General features: G+C 45.1%; 1 protein-coding gene across 1 annotated transcript; it reads left to right on the top strand.

Moving 5' to 3' along the window:
• The first annotated feature begins 12,443 nt into the window (after window positions 1-12,443).
• On the top strand, window positions 12,444-15,742 carry LOC123103149 (cyclin-dependent kinase B1-1). Its single transcript, XM_044524643.1, has 7 exons — window positions 12,444-12,925; window positions 13,656-13,717; window positions 13,820-13,931; window positions 14,016-14,109; window positions 14,831-14,900; window positions 15,148-15,286; window positions 15,382-15,742. Exons 1-7 carry the CDS (start codon window positions 12,581-12,583, stop codon window positions 15,472-15,474), a joined length of 915 nt encoding a protein of 304 aa, XP_044380578.1. The 5' UTR covers window positions 12,444-12,580; the 3' UTR covers window positions 15,475-15,742.
• Window positions 15,743-18,408: the final 2,666 nt, after the last annotated feature.

The raw sequence follows: 18,408 nt of genomic DNA, 5'->3' as shown, positions 1-18,408 counted from the left end.
ATATTTAGAGATAGGGGGCGAGAACATGTGTTGTTGCGCGTAGTGGTGGAGCCATGAAAAATGTCCCATGAGCTAGGGGGCCAAGCATTGCTAATCCTTTACGAGGAGGGCCAATTCATCAACTTAAACCATTTTTACCAGCAATTGTATAATGATCACATTCATATTAGCCTCGATATATAGTGATGTTAGGGGGGCAGGGCCCTTGCTGCCCCCTGTCTTGGCCATTGTGCGCGCGTCTGAGAGATGAAGCGTAAAGCATGGATAATGAGAGGGGGCGTTGGATATATAATTAATGTGGGTGTATTATCTATATATGTAATCCTATATAGACAGGTATAGATTGATCGATGTGGACGTGGGAAAGAGGGTGAGACCTCACTAGATATATAGATTGATCGGTTTATGTGGAAAACTATGAAAGACCTAGCTATATACACACACACACATAGAGGAACATCGATCGTTGCGCATGCACGTGAGAGATAAAGAATGCCCGATATGATGGAGAGGGGATGTGTGTGTGTGCCTTCATGGGAGACCGACCTGAAGAAAAAGATTGCATGTGTGCGATGGATAATGCCGACTGGTAGTGTGTGTGCATGCATGCACGAGAGAAAGTTAGTGGTACAAGTATAAAGAGAAGACCAATGTGTGGGTGTAAAAGACTAGGTGAGGTCATAATCAATGTAAAGTTGAATTCAAATATTTGAATAAGAGATCATGATGTTTGAAACCCATGCATGCATGAATATAACAGAGATCTGCGCGGTGTGGTTTGGAAACGAGCATGTTGCAATGTATACACATTGAACAAGGTCAGATTGGTTTGAATTTGAGATACCGATGGCAGACATCGTTTGGCCACATTGCATCCGTGCATGGACACACTATTCTAATTGGAGATGATGGGTGGCTTTCGCATCACATATCTATATCTATACCCATATATATATATATATTATATTATATTATATATTTTTATATAGTGTGCGGATAACTTTAACTTTGAAAGATGGTCATTGGATGAGGCCAATCCGATGGTGCAGAGCTGGCAAATTTGAGCACTACTGGCCGTTGGATATCATCTAGATTCCACCAGATTTTGCCACATGTACAATCTAGAAGACTCTATGGTTGAACTTAAGCATAATGCACAAACCTCAAAACACAAGCACTTCTTCTTTGTTCTAGAATCTTCCGTATCATAATTGCCCAAATGTTTTTCTACATGATTTGTTTTTACTTTATGCCTTACAACGCACAATTCCATGAATCTTAAAATAGATTAGCTTTCTTATAAAAACTAGATGATTTTGAATGAAATGAACTATAAGAATTAAACGAACATCTACATCATGCATATATGACTCAAAGCTTACATGCTATAATGTGGTATTTATTCATAATTTGGTTGCCAAATCTCATGCGTGCAATGCACGTGTACCTTACTAGTCTAAATGGTGTCTGTGTGTGTGTTGTGCGTGTTAAACACATTGTACGTAGTATATCATACTAGTCTAAATTGTCTTTTTTTGGGTACACGTTAAGCTTGTTCTCCCGAAATTTCAAGCCGCGCCTTGTTATGCCGAAATTTCAAGCTAGCGTCTCTGTCTATCGTGCTGCGAAACTCCCGCCTCTTCAACCCGCGCCTTGTTAGCCCGAAATATTTAAGATATATCTTTGTCTCGTTGTGCTCCGACAACTCCCTCCATCTCAACCCGCGCCTTGCTATTCCAAAATTACAACGCGCGCGAAAACTCACACCTCCTGTGAAATCCCGACACGCGAAATGCCCGTGATACCCCTGAACCGAAAGAACCGCCTCAAATCGGTGGGGGTACTTTCGTAACTTACCCCACATTTCGGACAAGCGCGTCCCTAAGCCATGGTTCCCCACTCCCATCCCATCCGCCCACCCATTCGTACACCGAGGCCGGCAAAACCCGCGAAGCCCCACACCCTCCTCCGTCCGCCACCCAGCCGGAGCCTCTTCCCCGACGACGTTGTCCACAGCAACACCTCGACGTCCCTCATCCACCATACCAGATGAGGATTCGTCGTCGATCTGGTCGTCCCGCCGGTTCAGCCACCCCGTCCTCCACCTCCAAGGAGCTGCCCCGATGTTCCCCTTGTCTTTCGCGCCACCTCCATTCCCACACCACCGTCTTCACCTGCACCACCGGAAGAGCATCATCATCACCGTTTCCTCGGATGAAGCTGCGGCCTAATCGGCGCCACCAAAGAGGTTGTACACTAATTGCCGCATTTTCTTCTTGATTCGATCTCACGGTGCTGCCGGCGCTCGGTCCCGAGCCGACACGGCGCGAATCCATCCACGCCGGTGTCGCCGGCCACTTCCTCCACGGTGTTGCTCCCTCGGCGGCAATGTCCACATCAGTAGGAGTTGTTGCTACTTTAGCTCTCGCTTGCGCTGCAGCTGTGCTCTTGCTCTCGGTCCCCTGCCTGGTCTGCTCTTGCTCTTGCTCGCGCTGCTGCTCTCGCTCTTGCTCTTGCTTGCGATGCTGCTCTGATTTAGCTACACTTCAGTCGACTAAATCAACTTTTGGGTCAGTCGATTTTCATGGGGTGGGGGGGGGGCTCGCCGGAGTTAAGGAAGAACCAGCCGCAGCGGGGAGGAGGGCTCGCCGAAGAGGTACCCCACTACCTATCTTAGGGTTCAGGGTGAGGGCGGTGGTCGCCGGCGGTGGCATGGGGATCGCCGGAGAAAAAGCTCGGCACGGGGGGCCTACAAGGATGGTCGGGGCGGCGGCGGACCGGTGGTGGGGAGTGTTTTCGGGGCGGGCGGGGAGGCGCACCGCCGGCCGCGGGCGACGGGGAGCGGCTCTTTGGCCGGTGGTGGCTGGCGGCTCAGGGGGGTGGAGGTTGAAGATGAATTGCATGCCCTTGATTTCGTATCCAACGGCTGCAAAATTGACTGACTAGAGATGAAAAAGTCAGTGGACTAACTTGTAGCCTCACCTCTAGTGCGTTCAGTTTTGACAGTAAAATTCAGTTTCGACAGCAAAATTCAGTTTCGACAGATAAGTTCAGTTTCAACAGTTAAATTCAGTTTCAACAGTTAAGTTCAGAGATGAGCGGCTGATGTATACATCTAGCACTTTGTGGTTATGTATTTTACGTCATCTATTGGAGATGCTATTAGAATTCCACTCGGGTAAACATTGTCTCTCTTGTCCTGCTTCAGCCTCGGCGTCGTACAACTCACCGGAGCTGATCCAACAACGAAACCCTCCATCACAGCGGAGCAGTACCTCGGGCTCCATCTCCAGAAGCCTAAGATCTTCTTCCCCTCCTCCGACAGTTAAGTCAGTCGGAGCATCCTCACCGGCCAATCCAATCACGCTGAGATCGACATGGCTTCGCCAAAGAGGTTGTACACTTCTTGTGGTTTGACTTAATCTCAACATGCTTCTTTGCATCCTGTGATGTTCCAATTCTTGTGAACCAAACACCCAGATTGGCAAAAATCATGTGTTTTTTAATTATCTGTTTTGCATGTGCATTCCTATCCTATTCCTGTCTATTTCCTATCCCTGCATTGTTAGAATCCTCAAATTCAAACAAGCCCTTACACAATTACTTCTGTTACAAATATGTGTCAAAGAAAACCTTGTGTGGTTTGTCGTGATCCTGCGGTGCTGTGTTCCACCCCAGCTCAGCTACTCCAACGACGGAAGGGTTCACCACAGCAGGGATCCGCTCTCCAGACTGTCTTTCGCCGCCTCAGATCTTCTTCCCCGCCGCGGCAGCCACGACAACTGCATTACCATCATCAACTGAGCAGATGACCTCGAGGACTACACGGGTCCGCAAGAGAGGTCGCACTCTTCCGTGTCTGCTTACGTTATGCATCGCTTAATATGATGACATGCTACTTTATCATCGTGTTCACCTATTAGACTCCGACTCAGGTCCAAACTTATGCTGAAACTTGAGTTTTTAAATGGTTGTGGGGTACATATTGGGGCAGCAATCAGTACTATCTGTCTACTATCTGGTTAATCTCGGGTATCTACTATGAGTTTCATGTTGGGTGCAAACAAACATTAAAGGAGCCATTATCTGTATTTTTTAACTAAAGCTATTATCTGCCTGCTATCATTTGTTTTGGGTCTATCCACAGTTTGCTACCATCACTCTGGATTTGTGCATGCACTCCTTACATAATCTCACTATGTTTTATTCCTATGCATGTCAGTTATTGTACACAATGGAACTGAACATGTAGAGCAAAAGAGACGAGCCTTGCGTGGCAATAAAATTTCATGCAGACGTCGCTCCATGGTGGGCGCAAAGGCAGCCCCCCTCCACCCATTTCGGATCGTAATCAAGAGGAAGATAACTGTTCTGAGGGGGATTCAGAAGCAGAAGACCACTCCTATTTACCCCATGAGGTCTTCGCTCTAACTTGGCATGCTGATGTTGGTAATATCATGCATATGGTGCCTTGCATTGCTTACTGTATACATCAAAGATGTCATCTGCTTAGTTTAGACATGCTTTGTGTCAATGCCATCTGTTTAGTTTCTTTATCGTATATGTGAATCATGCAATGCCATCTTGTTTAGCCAGGCATCATATATGTGAATTTTGCAATGCCACCCTGGTTAGCCAGTCATCTTATATGTGAATTATATCATGACATCATTTTTTATTACGTGTTAAATTTGTCAACAATTTTAGTACATTCAATTACTCTTCCTGTGCATCAGCCATTCGGCACGGTCATGGAAAAATCTGGAGTGGAAACAAGGTCTTCAGAGCAGACAATGCTATCTGACGAAGCGCATGTCTTGCTGGTTACAGATAGCTCCTCAGAGGAGGATTCAGAGACAGATGACCAGTCCTATTCCCCCCCCGAGGTGCATGCTCTAACTTGGCAGGGTTATGATGCTCATATCGTGCGTATGGTATCTTGCATTGCTATGTCATTTGCTTAGTTTAGACATGCTTTGTGTGAATGCCACCTGTTTAGTGTCTAATTACCATATATGTGAATTATGCAATGCCATCTTGTTGCAAGACATTATATATGTGAATTATGCAATGCTATCTTGTTGCAAGGCATTATATATGTGAATTATGCAATGCCATGCTGTTTAGCCAAGCGTCATATATGTGAATTATATCATGCCGTCCTTTTTTGTATTTCTCATTGCTTTTGTCGACAATGTTTGTATATTCAACTGCTCTTCCTGTGCATCAGCCATTTGAATTGGTGATGGAGAAATCTGGAGTGAAAACAAGGTCTTCAGAGCAGACAATGCTACCTGGTGAAGCAGATATCTTGCTGGTTACAGATAGCTCTTCAGAGGAGGATTCAGAGGCAGATGACCAGTCCTATTATCCCCCTGAGGTGTATGCTCAAACTTGGCAGGGTTATATTACTCATATCATGCATATGTTGTATTGCAATGCTTAGTTTTACATCATATACACGATATTGAATGCCATCTCCTTAGTTGACACATCATATATGCGATTGCCCTCTGCTCACTTCCTTAGTATATAAATCATATATTTGAATTATATCATGCCATGATGTTTACATAGACAGCATGTATCTGAATTATGGCATGCCAACCCATTTTCTAAAGACATAATATAGTTATATCATCTCATCCTGTTCACATAGTCATCATATTTTGAATTATGTCATTCTATCCATGAATTATATCATGCCATCATGTTTCCATCGACGGCATGTTTGTGATTTATGGCATGCCAACCACTTTAATAGACACATCGTATAGTTATATCATGTCATCCTGTTTACATAGTCATCATATTTTGAAGTATGTCATTCTATCCTGTTTAGTTAGCCATCATACATGTGAAATTGTGTCATGCTATCCTGTTTAATTAGCCATCATATATGTGAAATTATGTCGTGCTATTCTGTTTGGTTAGACAACATAAATGTGAATTATTTCATGCCCTATTTTCTTCCTTACTATCCATTGCACCTGTCTATCTTACAATGTATGTACATTCAATTACTTTTCTTGTTTATCAGCCATTTCAATTGGAGGGGGTGATGGCAGTATCTGTGGGAGTAAAAACACGGTCTTCAGAAAAGATCGTGCTACCTGTCGATGGAGATAGAACCACGGTTGTACTTGCCCAAGAACCAGCCCCACCACACATAACCCAGACTCACGCAGATTGTACCCCTACCCAGTTGGACAGAGAACCAGCTACACCCCTTCTAACCCCAACCCCAGCAGATAGTAACCCAGTTCCCGTTGACACAGCACCGTCTCCACCACAGAGCACCCAAACACGAGCAGTTAGTAAGGCAACTGCAGTGCCCAAAGCACGAGGACCACCACTCCGAACCCCAAGTCAACGCTTAAAGCAGAAGAAGAATTGTTCTCAGGTCAGGTTCCGTAGCTATGGTTCATACTACTTTACTCTTGCATCACTGTATTTACTCATACCAACTAATTTCAAATTTGAAGGATGCAATTGAAACTCCAATGGCGCAACAGGTATGTTTTAAACCTGTTTCTTTAACGTGTTTGCTGTTGTAACTTGCTCTATGTTGATTTCAGTTTCAATTGAATAAACAGTTATATTCTCATGCCATGCACCTTACAAGTGTTGTTATTGCTGTGTAGTTTCCCACACTTATATTCTGTCTAAGCTGCTTTGTCTTAAATAGATATGATTCGAACTGTATCTATCTTGATTTGGCAACATAAACTAGAATGATATAGACCATACAGTGACCATACTACATAGATATATGTTTGTTTCATGCTGTTATCCTGTCCACCTTACTACTGAACTGGTTTACCAAAATGAGTTTCATATACTACATTGTAAACCTGTGATGTGTTTGTTTGTTTCTCTTTTAGAATGCGGATAAAATATTGGAGAAGAGTACCCCGTTATGCAATGGTACAGAAAGTAATGCAGATAAGGTTCAAGATAGTGAGACATCCCTGTTGGTCTCCAAGAAAGCTGATAAAAACTATATTGAAGACACTCAGACAACCCCAAAGTCCTGTCTTGATGTAGTGTTCGAGTTACTGGCTACTACTGCTGGCACCAGCTCTTCGAACTCGCTGCCTGAATCAGTTCGGCTTCTTGAGTCTCAACTTCAAGTTGAAAGACATCGGTCAGATGTTATGTGACAGGAAGCCGAAGGACAGAGGAAGTCCCTGCAGAATTCAGATGCATACTTTCTGGTGCAACAGCAAGTGTGGAGGATTTAAGCGCCAAACAAGAGAAAGTTAATAAACTTGCTAAGCATCTTGCCAGCATTATGGGTACCCAGGATATTGTTTCTTGAGCTCTTATGAAGTGGTTTCAGTTCTGGACTTGTTTTGCTGCGGCGTTTATATGCTGCTTTGTTCCCTATATTTGCACTCGTGGCGAACTTTGATGCCCAGTGGATGTAATATGTGTAATAGCCGTGATAGCCTAGCATAAGTTGCTTGCCTATTTATTTCCTTATTGTCTTGTTTATTTGTTTTCTTGTAGTCAGTGCAGTTCTTTTTCCATGGTTTGCTAGTGGCCGCAATAGCCTACTTTTAAAAACTAAGCCACATTAACCATGGGCTACATATTTACTGTAGTTAACATGGGCCTCCTACGGGCCGTAGAAACAATGGTCCTTCTAAGGGCCGTAGAAACAATGGGCCTTCTACAAGGCATAGAAACAATGGGCCTTATACGGGCCGTATCATCAATGGGCCTTCTACGAGCCGTATGATCGGTTGGCCAAACATGGGCCAATAACAGACCACATTATGACCGTAAATGGGCTAGAGTTGAAATCGCCCGTTCATGGGCCGACCATAACGGGCCGTTGTTAATCGGCCGTATTTGATGACGCTATGAAAATGGCCCAATGTATTAACAGGCCACAAACGGGCCGACTGTAACCACGGGCTGAATTTGGCCCACAAGCAGAAAATGACAGTAACGGGCCGAAAGTAAACGAATGCTCGAATTGAGCCCAAGAATAAATGGGCCCTGAGAAGGCCGAAAGATAACATGGGCTGGAAACGGCCCAACGGTATAATGGGCCGTTAATGGGTATAAAGTGATATACTGTTCATAACGGGCCAGTTTTACCACGGGCCGTTAATGGGGCGAAGGTTACTAAGGGCCTCATATGGGCCGAGAGACGTCATGGGTCATACATGGGCCGGAAGTTAAAATGGGCTGGAATTATATTGGACGACCCAGATGACGCTACTGGGCCTAATTTGGATAGGCCGTAAACGGGCCCTGGGTTAGCGGGCTGTAAATGGGCTATATGCGAACAGGCCGTTAACAGGCTTGCCATGGGCCGGGCCGCCACCTTTTGACCAAGTCAAACGGGCCGGCCTTTTCACAGGAATGGGCCTCTGTTGGGCCGTGCCACGTGTCGACGTATCATAGGCGCTTTGGGTCCAATGAGTGGATAACATCTGTCCCAGCGGCGAACCGACACATGTTCCCTCCAGCCAATGATGATTTTACACATGGAAAATCTCCATTGGTCGGGGCTGTTAACGGGTTATCGGATCCAAAACCGGACCCGATAGCTTAACGGTGTTCCGTTACGGTGGATGCCATGTGTCGGTCACCCTTGACGAAAGCACTTCTGTGACGCGCGATTTATCGTCATGGAAGTGAACACTTCCGTGATGGTAATTTTGGTAATGTCATGGAACACTTCTACGACAGCACAAGTATGACTATCTTGATTCTGTCATAAATTTGTCATGGATGTACATGCATGAAGGAAAACATGACCTACTGTAACAAACGCGTATCATCACGGAAGTGTATTTTTTTGTAGTGCCTATTGTGGCCAAAGAGTCTGCTTCGTCTGGAGGCGACCGGGAGCACACCCACGACCACGCAGCCTCAGCAAGGTATGAACATTAACACCCCACCTACCCAATTAGCGTCGCCTGTCATGCTGGGTGATAGCGAATGGGGTGAGGAAGAGGCTCCATTAGTCTCTGATGACGTCACCGTCGTCGAAGAAGCAATCCATGATATCAATGCCATCGATGAGGATGACGATGACACTCTACAGTATCTCAATACTCGCGCCTATGACAACGAGGATTGATGGCTCAGCAGTATGTGTACTCAGAGTTTGAGCGTCATGAGTCGGTGCTTGAATTACCGGAGGCTGAACGTATTATAGACGACCTTCCAGTAGCAAAGAAGCATAGGAAGAGAGCGAGGAAAGGCAACAAAGCTGCTTCTATGATCCAGCCGCCTCCACAGCCTCGGGTTGAAAACCGTATACTTGTCATGCGTGCGGTGAAATACCATATCCCCGGTGAATCAGTCCTACCTAAGGCAGCTGTAGAGGCCATATACGGCGATCTCAGGAGACTTCATGACGATGTATTGCGAAGAGAGAAAAGCCTGATCGCCTCGCAAAATCCAGGATACCCGCTCTACGTGGTTAACGTGCCGCAGCAAAGGTTGTACATCGACACATTCCCCGCGGAAAAGTTATTCCTTCGACTCGATTACATCTTTGACATGTTTCACTTGAAAAAGCTGGATTTTACGTTTGTCCGCCTTTTTGCCTTGTACATGAACTACATCATCCGAATTGAGAAGATACCTTATATTTGTGTCGCTGACCCGTACTTCATGCACGGGAGCTTCTTGGCATACTTTGAAAAGCACCGTGAATACGCGAGTAACTACATTGCCGATTTCATGGTCGACAATAAGGACAAGAAAACGACTCTCGTTCCTTATCATCCCATGTAAGTCATCCGCGCGGATATCCTTCCTTCGATTTCAATCATTTTATTTGCATGCGTGGAGGCTAATTTGAGGTGTACTTATTTTGCGCAGCGACCAACGCGCCGTCCTCATCATCCTTTACCCTGGATTCTCCCACACTCTTTACTTGGACTCGTCAAAGAACATGAAGAAAAAGGATTACACCCACATCAAGTCTGTTCTCGACATTGCTATCTTTACGTATGACATATGGGGTGGAGAGATCACGCTCAGGAAGACAAGGAACCGCGCGCCCTACTTCGGCCATAAGACTGACTTCTGCTGCATCCAGCAACCAAGTGGTGCTCTCAGTGATGGATTCTATGTCCTCCACCACATGCTGGAGTACAGACGAGATCAACAGAACCTTCGCATGTCACCTAGATCCGGCGATGCCCATATTCTGCAATGGGCAAAGAACCTAGGAGATATCCCGGATCATCGACTCCAAGTTGAGTTCTATCACATCCAACATGAACTTGCCCAAATCATCATGAAGGAGGTCCTCGAAAAAACAGGGATGTTCTATGAAGAAGGGCAAATGTCGCGGGAAGACGTCCGAACACGCGTAGCCACTCAGCGTCTCGATCTGAAGCCTTTCACTTCGCTCGGGGACTATCTCCCTAACTTGGATGGATGGCATGACATGTTGGAGTGATTGACGATATATGACAATGTGTCCGTTTAGTCCATACTTTCTCTATGAAGAAACTTTGAGTTATGCACGACGAAACTTTATTTGTGATGTAATTAAACCGTCCTCCTCAATTAGCGAATATCACTCTAGTTATGGCATTTTGGGTACGATGAACTTTGTTATTTATGCTTATGATATGTTGCTTCTATTTTTGCCAAGTCTGTCTCTTTCTGTTGCTCAACTATATATGTTGCATATCATCAACTCATGTGACGATGCAGGTGCATAGATCATCGATGACCAAGAAGTGCTACGCCAGGAGTATACGACAAGTGGCCGGAGTGTCAGGCCCAGGTGTACCAGTTTCCGGTTTCCAAGCGACAACCAGTAGTTAGCTTAGGTTCACGCTAGTGCGAGAGATGGATATGAACTGACGCCTCAAGAAGTACTACATCATGTATGATGAGACATGTCATGTAACTTGTATAGCTATATCGTGATTATGATGTGACGACATAATTTATGTTGGATGATATGATATGATTAGAATACGATATGAAACCTGTACAGAAACATCGCAAATACATAGCAAAAAAAAGATATGAGAAAATATAGTAGTAGCGCTCTTTAGTGCTGGACATGAAAACGTTACTGCTAAAACACTTAGCAGTAGCGCTGGTATTGAAAGCGCTACTGCTAAGCAGGTATAGCAGTAGCGCGTGTCAAAACGCGCTACTGCTAAACGTTAGTTGTAGCGCCTTATACCCGCGCTACTGCTAGGCTTTTCCCTAATAGTGATGGGTCAATCCAAAGTGTGCGCGTGCAGGAGGGGCGTGGGCGTGTGTTTGCTTTCCTCCAATCTACACATGAAATAGGATGCCTTCCTTACATGGGAGTAGCGGCAGAGTTTCTCATGGGCCAACCTAGGCCATGCCCCCCCCCCTCAACCCTGACCCGTAAGAAATTTGCTTTATATCCCTTAGTATGAGGCCTCAATTTCTAGATAAAATAACACCAAAGTCCATTAGTCGCCCCTCAGCTCATCCCCACCCCCCTAGGTTTTCGGCCCAAGCTCTGCCACTGCTTGGGGTTGTTTCATCACTGGAAGGTTCGGTCCTTTGAGTGACTCCTAATTGAAACATGTACCCAATCAAGGAGTGCACTTTACTGAAATCACACTAGCTCATAGCTGGAGGCCAATTTGTGGCGCATCAATGGAGATGCAAAACGACACCAACTTTGACTGTCTCATAGCTGGAGTGTTTCGTCCGGCTATGAGCCAGTGGGAGTGTTCCGTCCACTTGAAGCTTCCGTGCTTTGAGTGGCCCCTAATTGATGCGTGCGTCCAGTCGAGAGGTGCACATTAGGTGCACATTGCTGGAATCACACTGGCTGAGAGTTGGAGGCCAATTTATGGCACATCAATGTACGCAAAACGACACCATCTTTAACCGTTCTTTTGCCCGTTGTACTTGGTAGTTGATCATGAATCCTCGTGTGCCAGCAGTCACCGTCAAGTGAGTAGTCCTTATGTGGCCGATAACTGAAGATGCCAGACCATACCATCTCCAACCGCTCTTTCGCCAGTTGTCTCCGCCCATCGATCATGGATCTTTTTGAGCAAGTTGTAATTGTTTGCCTCAAAAAGACTCGTTATCTTTGTCCGGCAAAGGGATAGTCGTTGAACTAAAATATCTCGATCCTAATTATTACTCCCTTCGTAAAGAAATATAAGAGCATTACGGAGTACTAAACAAAGCAATGGGACGAAGTCAAAGATGATTTATTTTTTTGCCGATTGTTCTAAAATCTTGAGAATCGGACCTTCATTTCCCTGAGATCCAGGCCAGTGAGTGACGATCGGTCGCCTAGCCGTTGCCAAGGCCAGCACACACGCGCCGCGCCGCACCGCACCGCACTTTACACCCTGCCATGTGCGCCCGGGCCCCGCCCATCATTCGCCACCGCCGCCGCTAAACAATTCCGCCCCGCGCCCCTCGTCAATTCGACCGTTGCCCAGCACGCTCCCGCGGCCAGCCCCGCATTCGCGTTCCCTTCTTCTTCCCACCCTCGCCGCCTCGGCCTCCTCCCTCCCTCCCCCCATTTCAAACCCACCCCCCTACCACACCACACCCCAAGGACCACCCGATCCGGCGGCGGCGATCCATGGAGAAGTACGAGAAGCTGGAGAAGGTGGGGGAGGGCACCTACGGCAAGGTGTACAAGGCGCGGGTGGCGGCGACGGGGCAGCTGGTGGCGCTCAAGAAGACCCGCCTCGAGATGGACGAGGAGGGGATCCCGCCCACGGCGCTGCGCGAGATCTCCCTCCTCCGCCTCCTCTCCGCCTCCCTCTACGTCGTCCGCCTCCTCTCCGTGGAGCAGGTCACCAAGCCCTGCGGCAAGACCGTCCTCTACCTCGTCTTCGAGTTCCTCGACACCGACCTCAAGAAGTTCGTCGACGGCTTCCGCAAGGGGCCCTCGCCCAGGCCGGTTCCCACCCAGGTCGTCAAGGTATATCTATCTACCATCTCCTTCGCAACCACGACCTTTTTCTTCAGTATACTGTACTACCATCTTCTTGCGTACCGATTCCTATAGTTACCTCCCCACGGAAATCTGCTACCTTGAAGCGCGGCGGCTTTGCGATCAAAACCAACCGATCCGTGCATCTCGATTTACAGTATTATAATCGTGTCAAATGATGACGGTGTGAATCGTAAGTGGACAACAAGTAATTTGAAGCACTGATTGATGGTGCTGTGGAGGACGGACAGATCGTACAAGAATCAGATCAACGCGTCAACCTAAGGCCTCATGCTTGTAACTAGAAAGGTCTAATTTTTCGTAAATTCGTGCATATATAGTTGCAACGACAAATTAGGAATGTAACCTGTCAGCATTTACAGTACCTTGCTGGTGATGATCACTCAGTTTCTATTTTGAGATCGAATAGAGAAATCTGTCTCATTCCTAAAGTGAAAGAACGCTGAGCTTGCTTTGGAAACAGATAACGCACCATCAATCCACCATTGTTGTTTCCATACAAACCTTGTACTTGTCTCTGCAGTAAATTTTCTTCACGCGCAATTCAGTTTGGATCCACAGTCGTCACAGGATCGGAACTGCATGGAATTCTCCGTTTCATATTTTGATTCTCTCCATTAGCTTCTATTGCGCGTGACCATGCGCCTGATTACTTCGGCATGAAAATGACAAAGTAACTTTCTTTGTCCTCTTGCAGAGTTTCTTGTACCAGTTATGCAAAGGAACTGCGCATTGCCATGGCCATGGCGTCCTTCACAGGTCAGACCTTTGTTGTGTGGTCTTTGTTGCTGGAATTGTCAGCTCGATACAACATTTACATTTGCAGCTATGTGGTTAATCCTATTCTGCTTGATTTCATAGGGATTTAAAGCCACAAAACTTGTTGATCGACAAGGAGAAAGGGGTACTGAAAATTGCTGATCTTGGGCTAAGCAGAGCTTTTACTGTTCCCATGAAAAGTTACACCCATGAGGTACCGCTTAGCAACAAAGTTCATACGATTTTACTGAACATGCTCTAGTAAGTTCCTCATCATGTCGTCTGTTTTGTGTTGTAGATTGTGACACTCTGGTATAGAGCTCCTGAAGTTTTACTTGGAGCCACACATTACTCAACTGGTGTTGACATTTGGTCCATCGGTTGCATCTTTGGTATGAAATGCCTTATCCTTGTATTCAGAACAAATAGTACAATCCATGTACAACCTCCATAACGAAAATGCATTAGCAGATAAATCGTCACACTTGTGCAATAATCAGTAAAAGAGAATAAATAGTTTATCTTGCATCAAACACAAAAAAGTTTGATATTTCCATGCATCTTATGAAGCAGCACAATTTACTAGAAGTACTCCAGTAAAAGAGAGCATACGTTTTATCTTGCATCAAGACAAAAAATAGTATTTTTTTTCATGCATCTTATGAAGCAGTGCAATTTACTACAGAAAGCGTTTGCTAATTGATCTAATTTCATGATTACTGTATGTCTTATTTTTATACTGAATGCAATCTACGTTCAACTTCCCAAGCAAAATACAATAGCATATGACTTGCCACACTTGATCACAATCAGTTAAGCAGAAACAAAAGTATAGTTTATCTTACATCAAACAAAAGATTTAGCATTGATCTGTAGCACTAATTTTAGAGGCCTCATCTTGTCAAGGATACCATTTCAAAGAAGCATTTGATAAACATTGTACTAGATGCTTTTGTTAGAAAAGAAATAAGCCCCAGTTTTCCACAGTCCTTGTGTTATCTGAACTAAACACACCATATTGTGCTTCAAGTTCTTCCCTTGCTTTCTTTGACTTGACACTATTCTGCGATTGCCAAGGTCTTCCCATTTTGATATTGTAACTTTCTAATGCAGCTGAAATGGTCAGAAAACAAGCTCTTTTTCCTGGCGACTCTGAGTTGCAACAGCTGCTTCACATTTTCAGGTACTTTATTTTCTTATTTGCATGAGCACCACCAATATGCAGTACTTTGTCTGGTTGGTTGATGGGATGGTGTATTAGTATGCCTGATCCTAGTGAAGTGTTCTTGTTCTGTCCATTATTCCTTGTTCCAATGGATAAATAACTTCTGACTTGGGAAGTCGATTGAAGTACTTATTACTACAACATCTGACAGTTTATTTCATTCTGTATGCATCTAATCATTTGACTGAAACCTGCTTCTGAAAAGGTTGTTGGGGACTCCTAATGAAGAGAAGTGGCCTGGAGTATGTGCTCTGAGAGACTGGCATGACTACCCACAGTGGAAGCCACAACATTTGTCACGTGCAGTTCCAACACTGGAGCCTGAAGGACTCGACCTGTTAGGGGTAAATTAAGGGAAACATAAGACGCCAATTTCGTATGTCTGTCCTTGAGGATGTTTGTATCTGAGCTAATAGTTTCTTGCTTCGGTGAACTGCAGAAAATGCTTCAGTTTGATCCAGCGAACAGGATCTCAGCTAAAGCGGCAATGGACCATCCCTACTTCGACAGCCTCGACAAGTCCCAGTTCTAGTTGTTGCTGCTGTCTTGGGAGTTGGTCCTTCGCCATGGAGCGAGGAGATTGGAGATTTGATTTGCTTGCCATCTAGGCAACCTGATCGATCTTGATTTATCAGCTACTCGGTTTTGTTATTGAGTGGGCAATCGATTTGCCTGTCTTTTTATATATCATTGTATGGATTCTGGTGGTCGGAAACTAAACTGCCACTCATGATATTCCCTGATGTTTCTATCCGGCATGATGCTCTGTTTTATCTTTTAATATTATTATTTTGAAACAAGGCAAAAAGATTTCCATTTTCATTGATTAAAAATATAACACACAGAGCGGGAAATGAAAAGTAATTACTTCCGTTGCTTGGCACTCTTTGATCTTGTGCACGTCCTCATCATGGGGCGGCGGTGTTGCGGTTCGCTCGCTCATTCCAAATTTTCCAAGAGATGAGCATCATTAAAGAAGCGACATCCTTGTACCTTGTGATTTTGTAAGGATTGTGCCAATATGACTTTGGTCCTTCACCAAAGTCATATTGGCACAATCACTAGGCACGATGTAATTGAGCCCGAGCCAAGCCTTGATATCATACCACTGTAGTCGTGTATTGGTAAAGGAGATGCGCTGCCAGTTTTTGCGTTTTTGGACTTGGTTGCAAAGAGGGCAAAACCCATAATTTGGCGAACCCCAATGCTGAAGTCTATCGGCCGTCCATAACCTATCTTTCGATATCATTAGTAGAGAGCATAGTGCCATTTCAAAAGCAAATTCCTAATAAGGCACAAATTTAGGGGGAGCTCTTCTGTATCATATGATTTTCAAAGTCTCATACTCATATTTTATATCACATGCAAAGCTTTGAGCTATGTTGTCATCAAGTAGCAAAAAGGGAGAGATTCAAAATGCATCTTCATCCTCTAGGTGGATTTTTATAATTATCAAATCTATTTCAGATTATAACCCAAATTCCCAAAAGACGCGACAAAGGGAGTAGTTGGTGAAATAACTCTCATGCAAAAGTTGCCCCAGACTGAGATAGTACATAGAAGGTAGATTTTAAAAGACATATTCATATTACTTACATGCCAAAATAAAAGCTTTTAAAGAAATATAAAAGGACAATCAGTGTAACGATATTTAATGATCAACAATTGTGATTTCAATGTTATTCGCAAAAAAAATGTGATTTCAACGCCCAAAAAATGAACACCCAAATATCAAGAGGAAATAGTTTTCTAAGATAAAAAAGTAACAATCTAGAGGTGCAAATGTGCAAGCCGACCCACTAGTTCCAAATATAGAAAGAGATAGAACCGGTAGCAGCAACAGAAAACATACATTTACAATAGAATGCTTTTAGATTGTAACATTGCGTCGACCTATTAATGCACAAACGCACTCCCAGATGTGGTTGAGAAAGAAATATTTACATCAGCTAAGAGCATGTCCAACCGGAACCCCACTCTGCCCCCATATGTCCGATGGATGGCCTGGACACTGTCCGGGCCAAAAAAAAGGTCATCCAATCGGACCCTCCCCCCAAACCTAGCCCATAAGGATCGAGTTGCTGTAGCACACCAGCCATACCATCGTCGGGTGTCTAGACTGGTCTCATAGACCAACACTAGTCTTACTTGTACGTACCCAGAATCAACTTCTCAATCAGTCACCCGTCCTCAAATTGCTACAAGCCAAGCACCCATAAATTTGATGGTCCTCAAATTCCTTGTTGATATTAGTAGTCTATCATGTCTATTAAGTTAGGATATCACATACACCCCCACTCAAAGAAACATACATCCTCGCCAGCCCACAGAAACATTCCCTTTTGGTACACATCTGTGTGTCCAGTACCCCTGACCCGCGACACCCGTGTAACTGCAAGGGTCGGCTCTGATACCAAATGTAGCGCCTCGGACAAATCTAGTGGTTCACCCACCAGTTCCTACTCGTTGCGCCTGACTGCCAACTAGGATCTAGACTGGCCCCACATACCAACACTATAGTCTTTCCTGCATACTATGTCCTCACTCGTGCGCACACGGGATCAACTATCCAGTTTATCACCCATCCTCAAATTGCTCCAAGCCAAGCACGCTTAGCTTTAAGGTTTCTTTCGGATGGGCTCCCGAAAAAGAAGAAATTCCTTGTTGGTATGAGTAGTCTATCATTCCTATTAACTCGGGATGTCACAGTTTCCTAGCAACCCTTGAACCCAACCCATATGTGGGGTGAATTTGAGGCCGTCTGGACGCGTTTGCCATGTCAGATCCGACATGTCTGGCCCAAATCAAATGCTCCCAAATTGACCTCCACCCTCACCCGACCTGCCCTCTACATCCACTTTTGTCCTTGTTCACGTCGCCCCTTGCCTAGCTCCGCCGTTGTCCCCACCCTAGCTATGTTGTCATCCCTAGCCCGATGCGCCGCCGCCATCGACCCTCATCCCTCCCGAACGTCCTTGCCGCCCCGCACGCTGACCCCGATAGATCCTACTTCGTTGAACATACACCTCACCTGCCATGTGTATGACGAAATGTTATAGCTGTTTTTAGATTCTTTTTCTCATTTGTAGGCAGGCGATGGATTCACCGGACGATGAGTTTGCTTCCCCAAAGGAGTTCATTGATTTATTGGATTCGTACATCGATCACGATGAAGACGATGACATGTTGGTGATGATGAGCATCCTTGAAGAAATGGATAAGAAAGAAGGAGCATGTTCTTAACTTCAAGGGTTCAGATGTCGGGCAGGATAGTTGTTGCCCGCGATAAAAGGCCAGCGGAATCTCTACGACGACTAGTTCAAACCCAACTCGGTATTCCATGAGAATTCTTTTTGGCGTCGCATATGGAGTGGTCATTTGTTCTCGTGTATAGTGAATGGTGTGAAAGCATATTATCCTTACTTCACGCTGAGGAAGGATTGTTGCGGACAACTATCGTTCTCTC

This window comes from Triticum aestivum, chromosome 5A (assembly GCF_018294505.1).
Source record: "Triticum aestivum cultivar Chinese Spring chromosome 5A, IWGSC CS RefSeq v2.1, whole genome shotgun sequence".
In the NCBI taxonomy this organism is placed as follows: Eukaryota; Viridiplantae; Streptophyta; class Magnoliopsida; order Poales; family Poaceae; genus Triticum; species Triticum aestivum.
The sequence above is the reverse complement of the archived record's forward strand: the minus strand, read 5'-3'. Positions and strand labels throughout refer to the sequence as shown.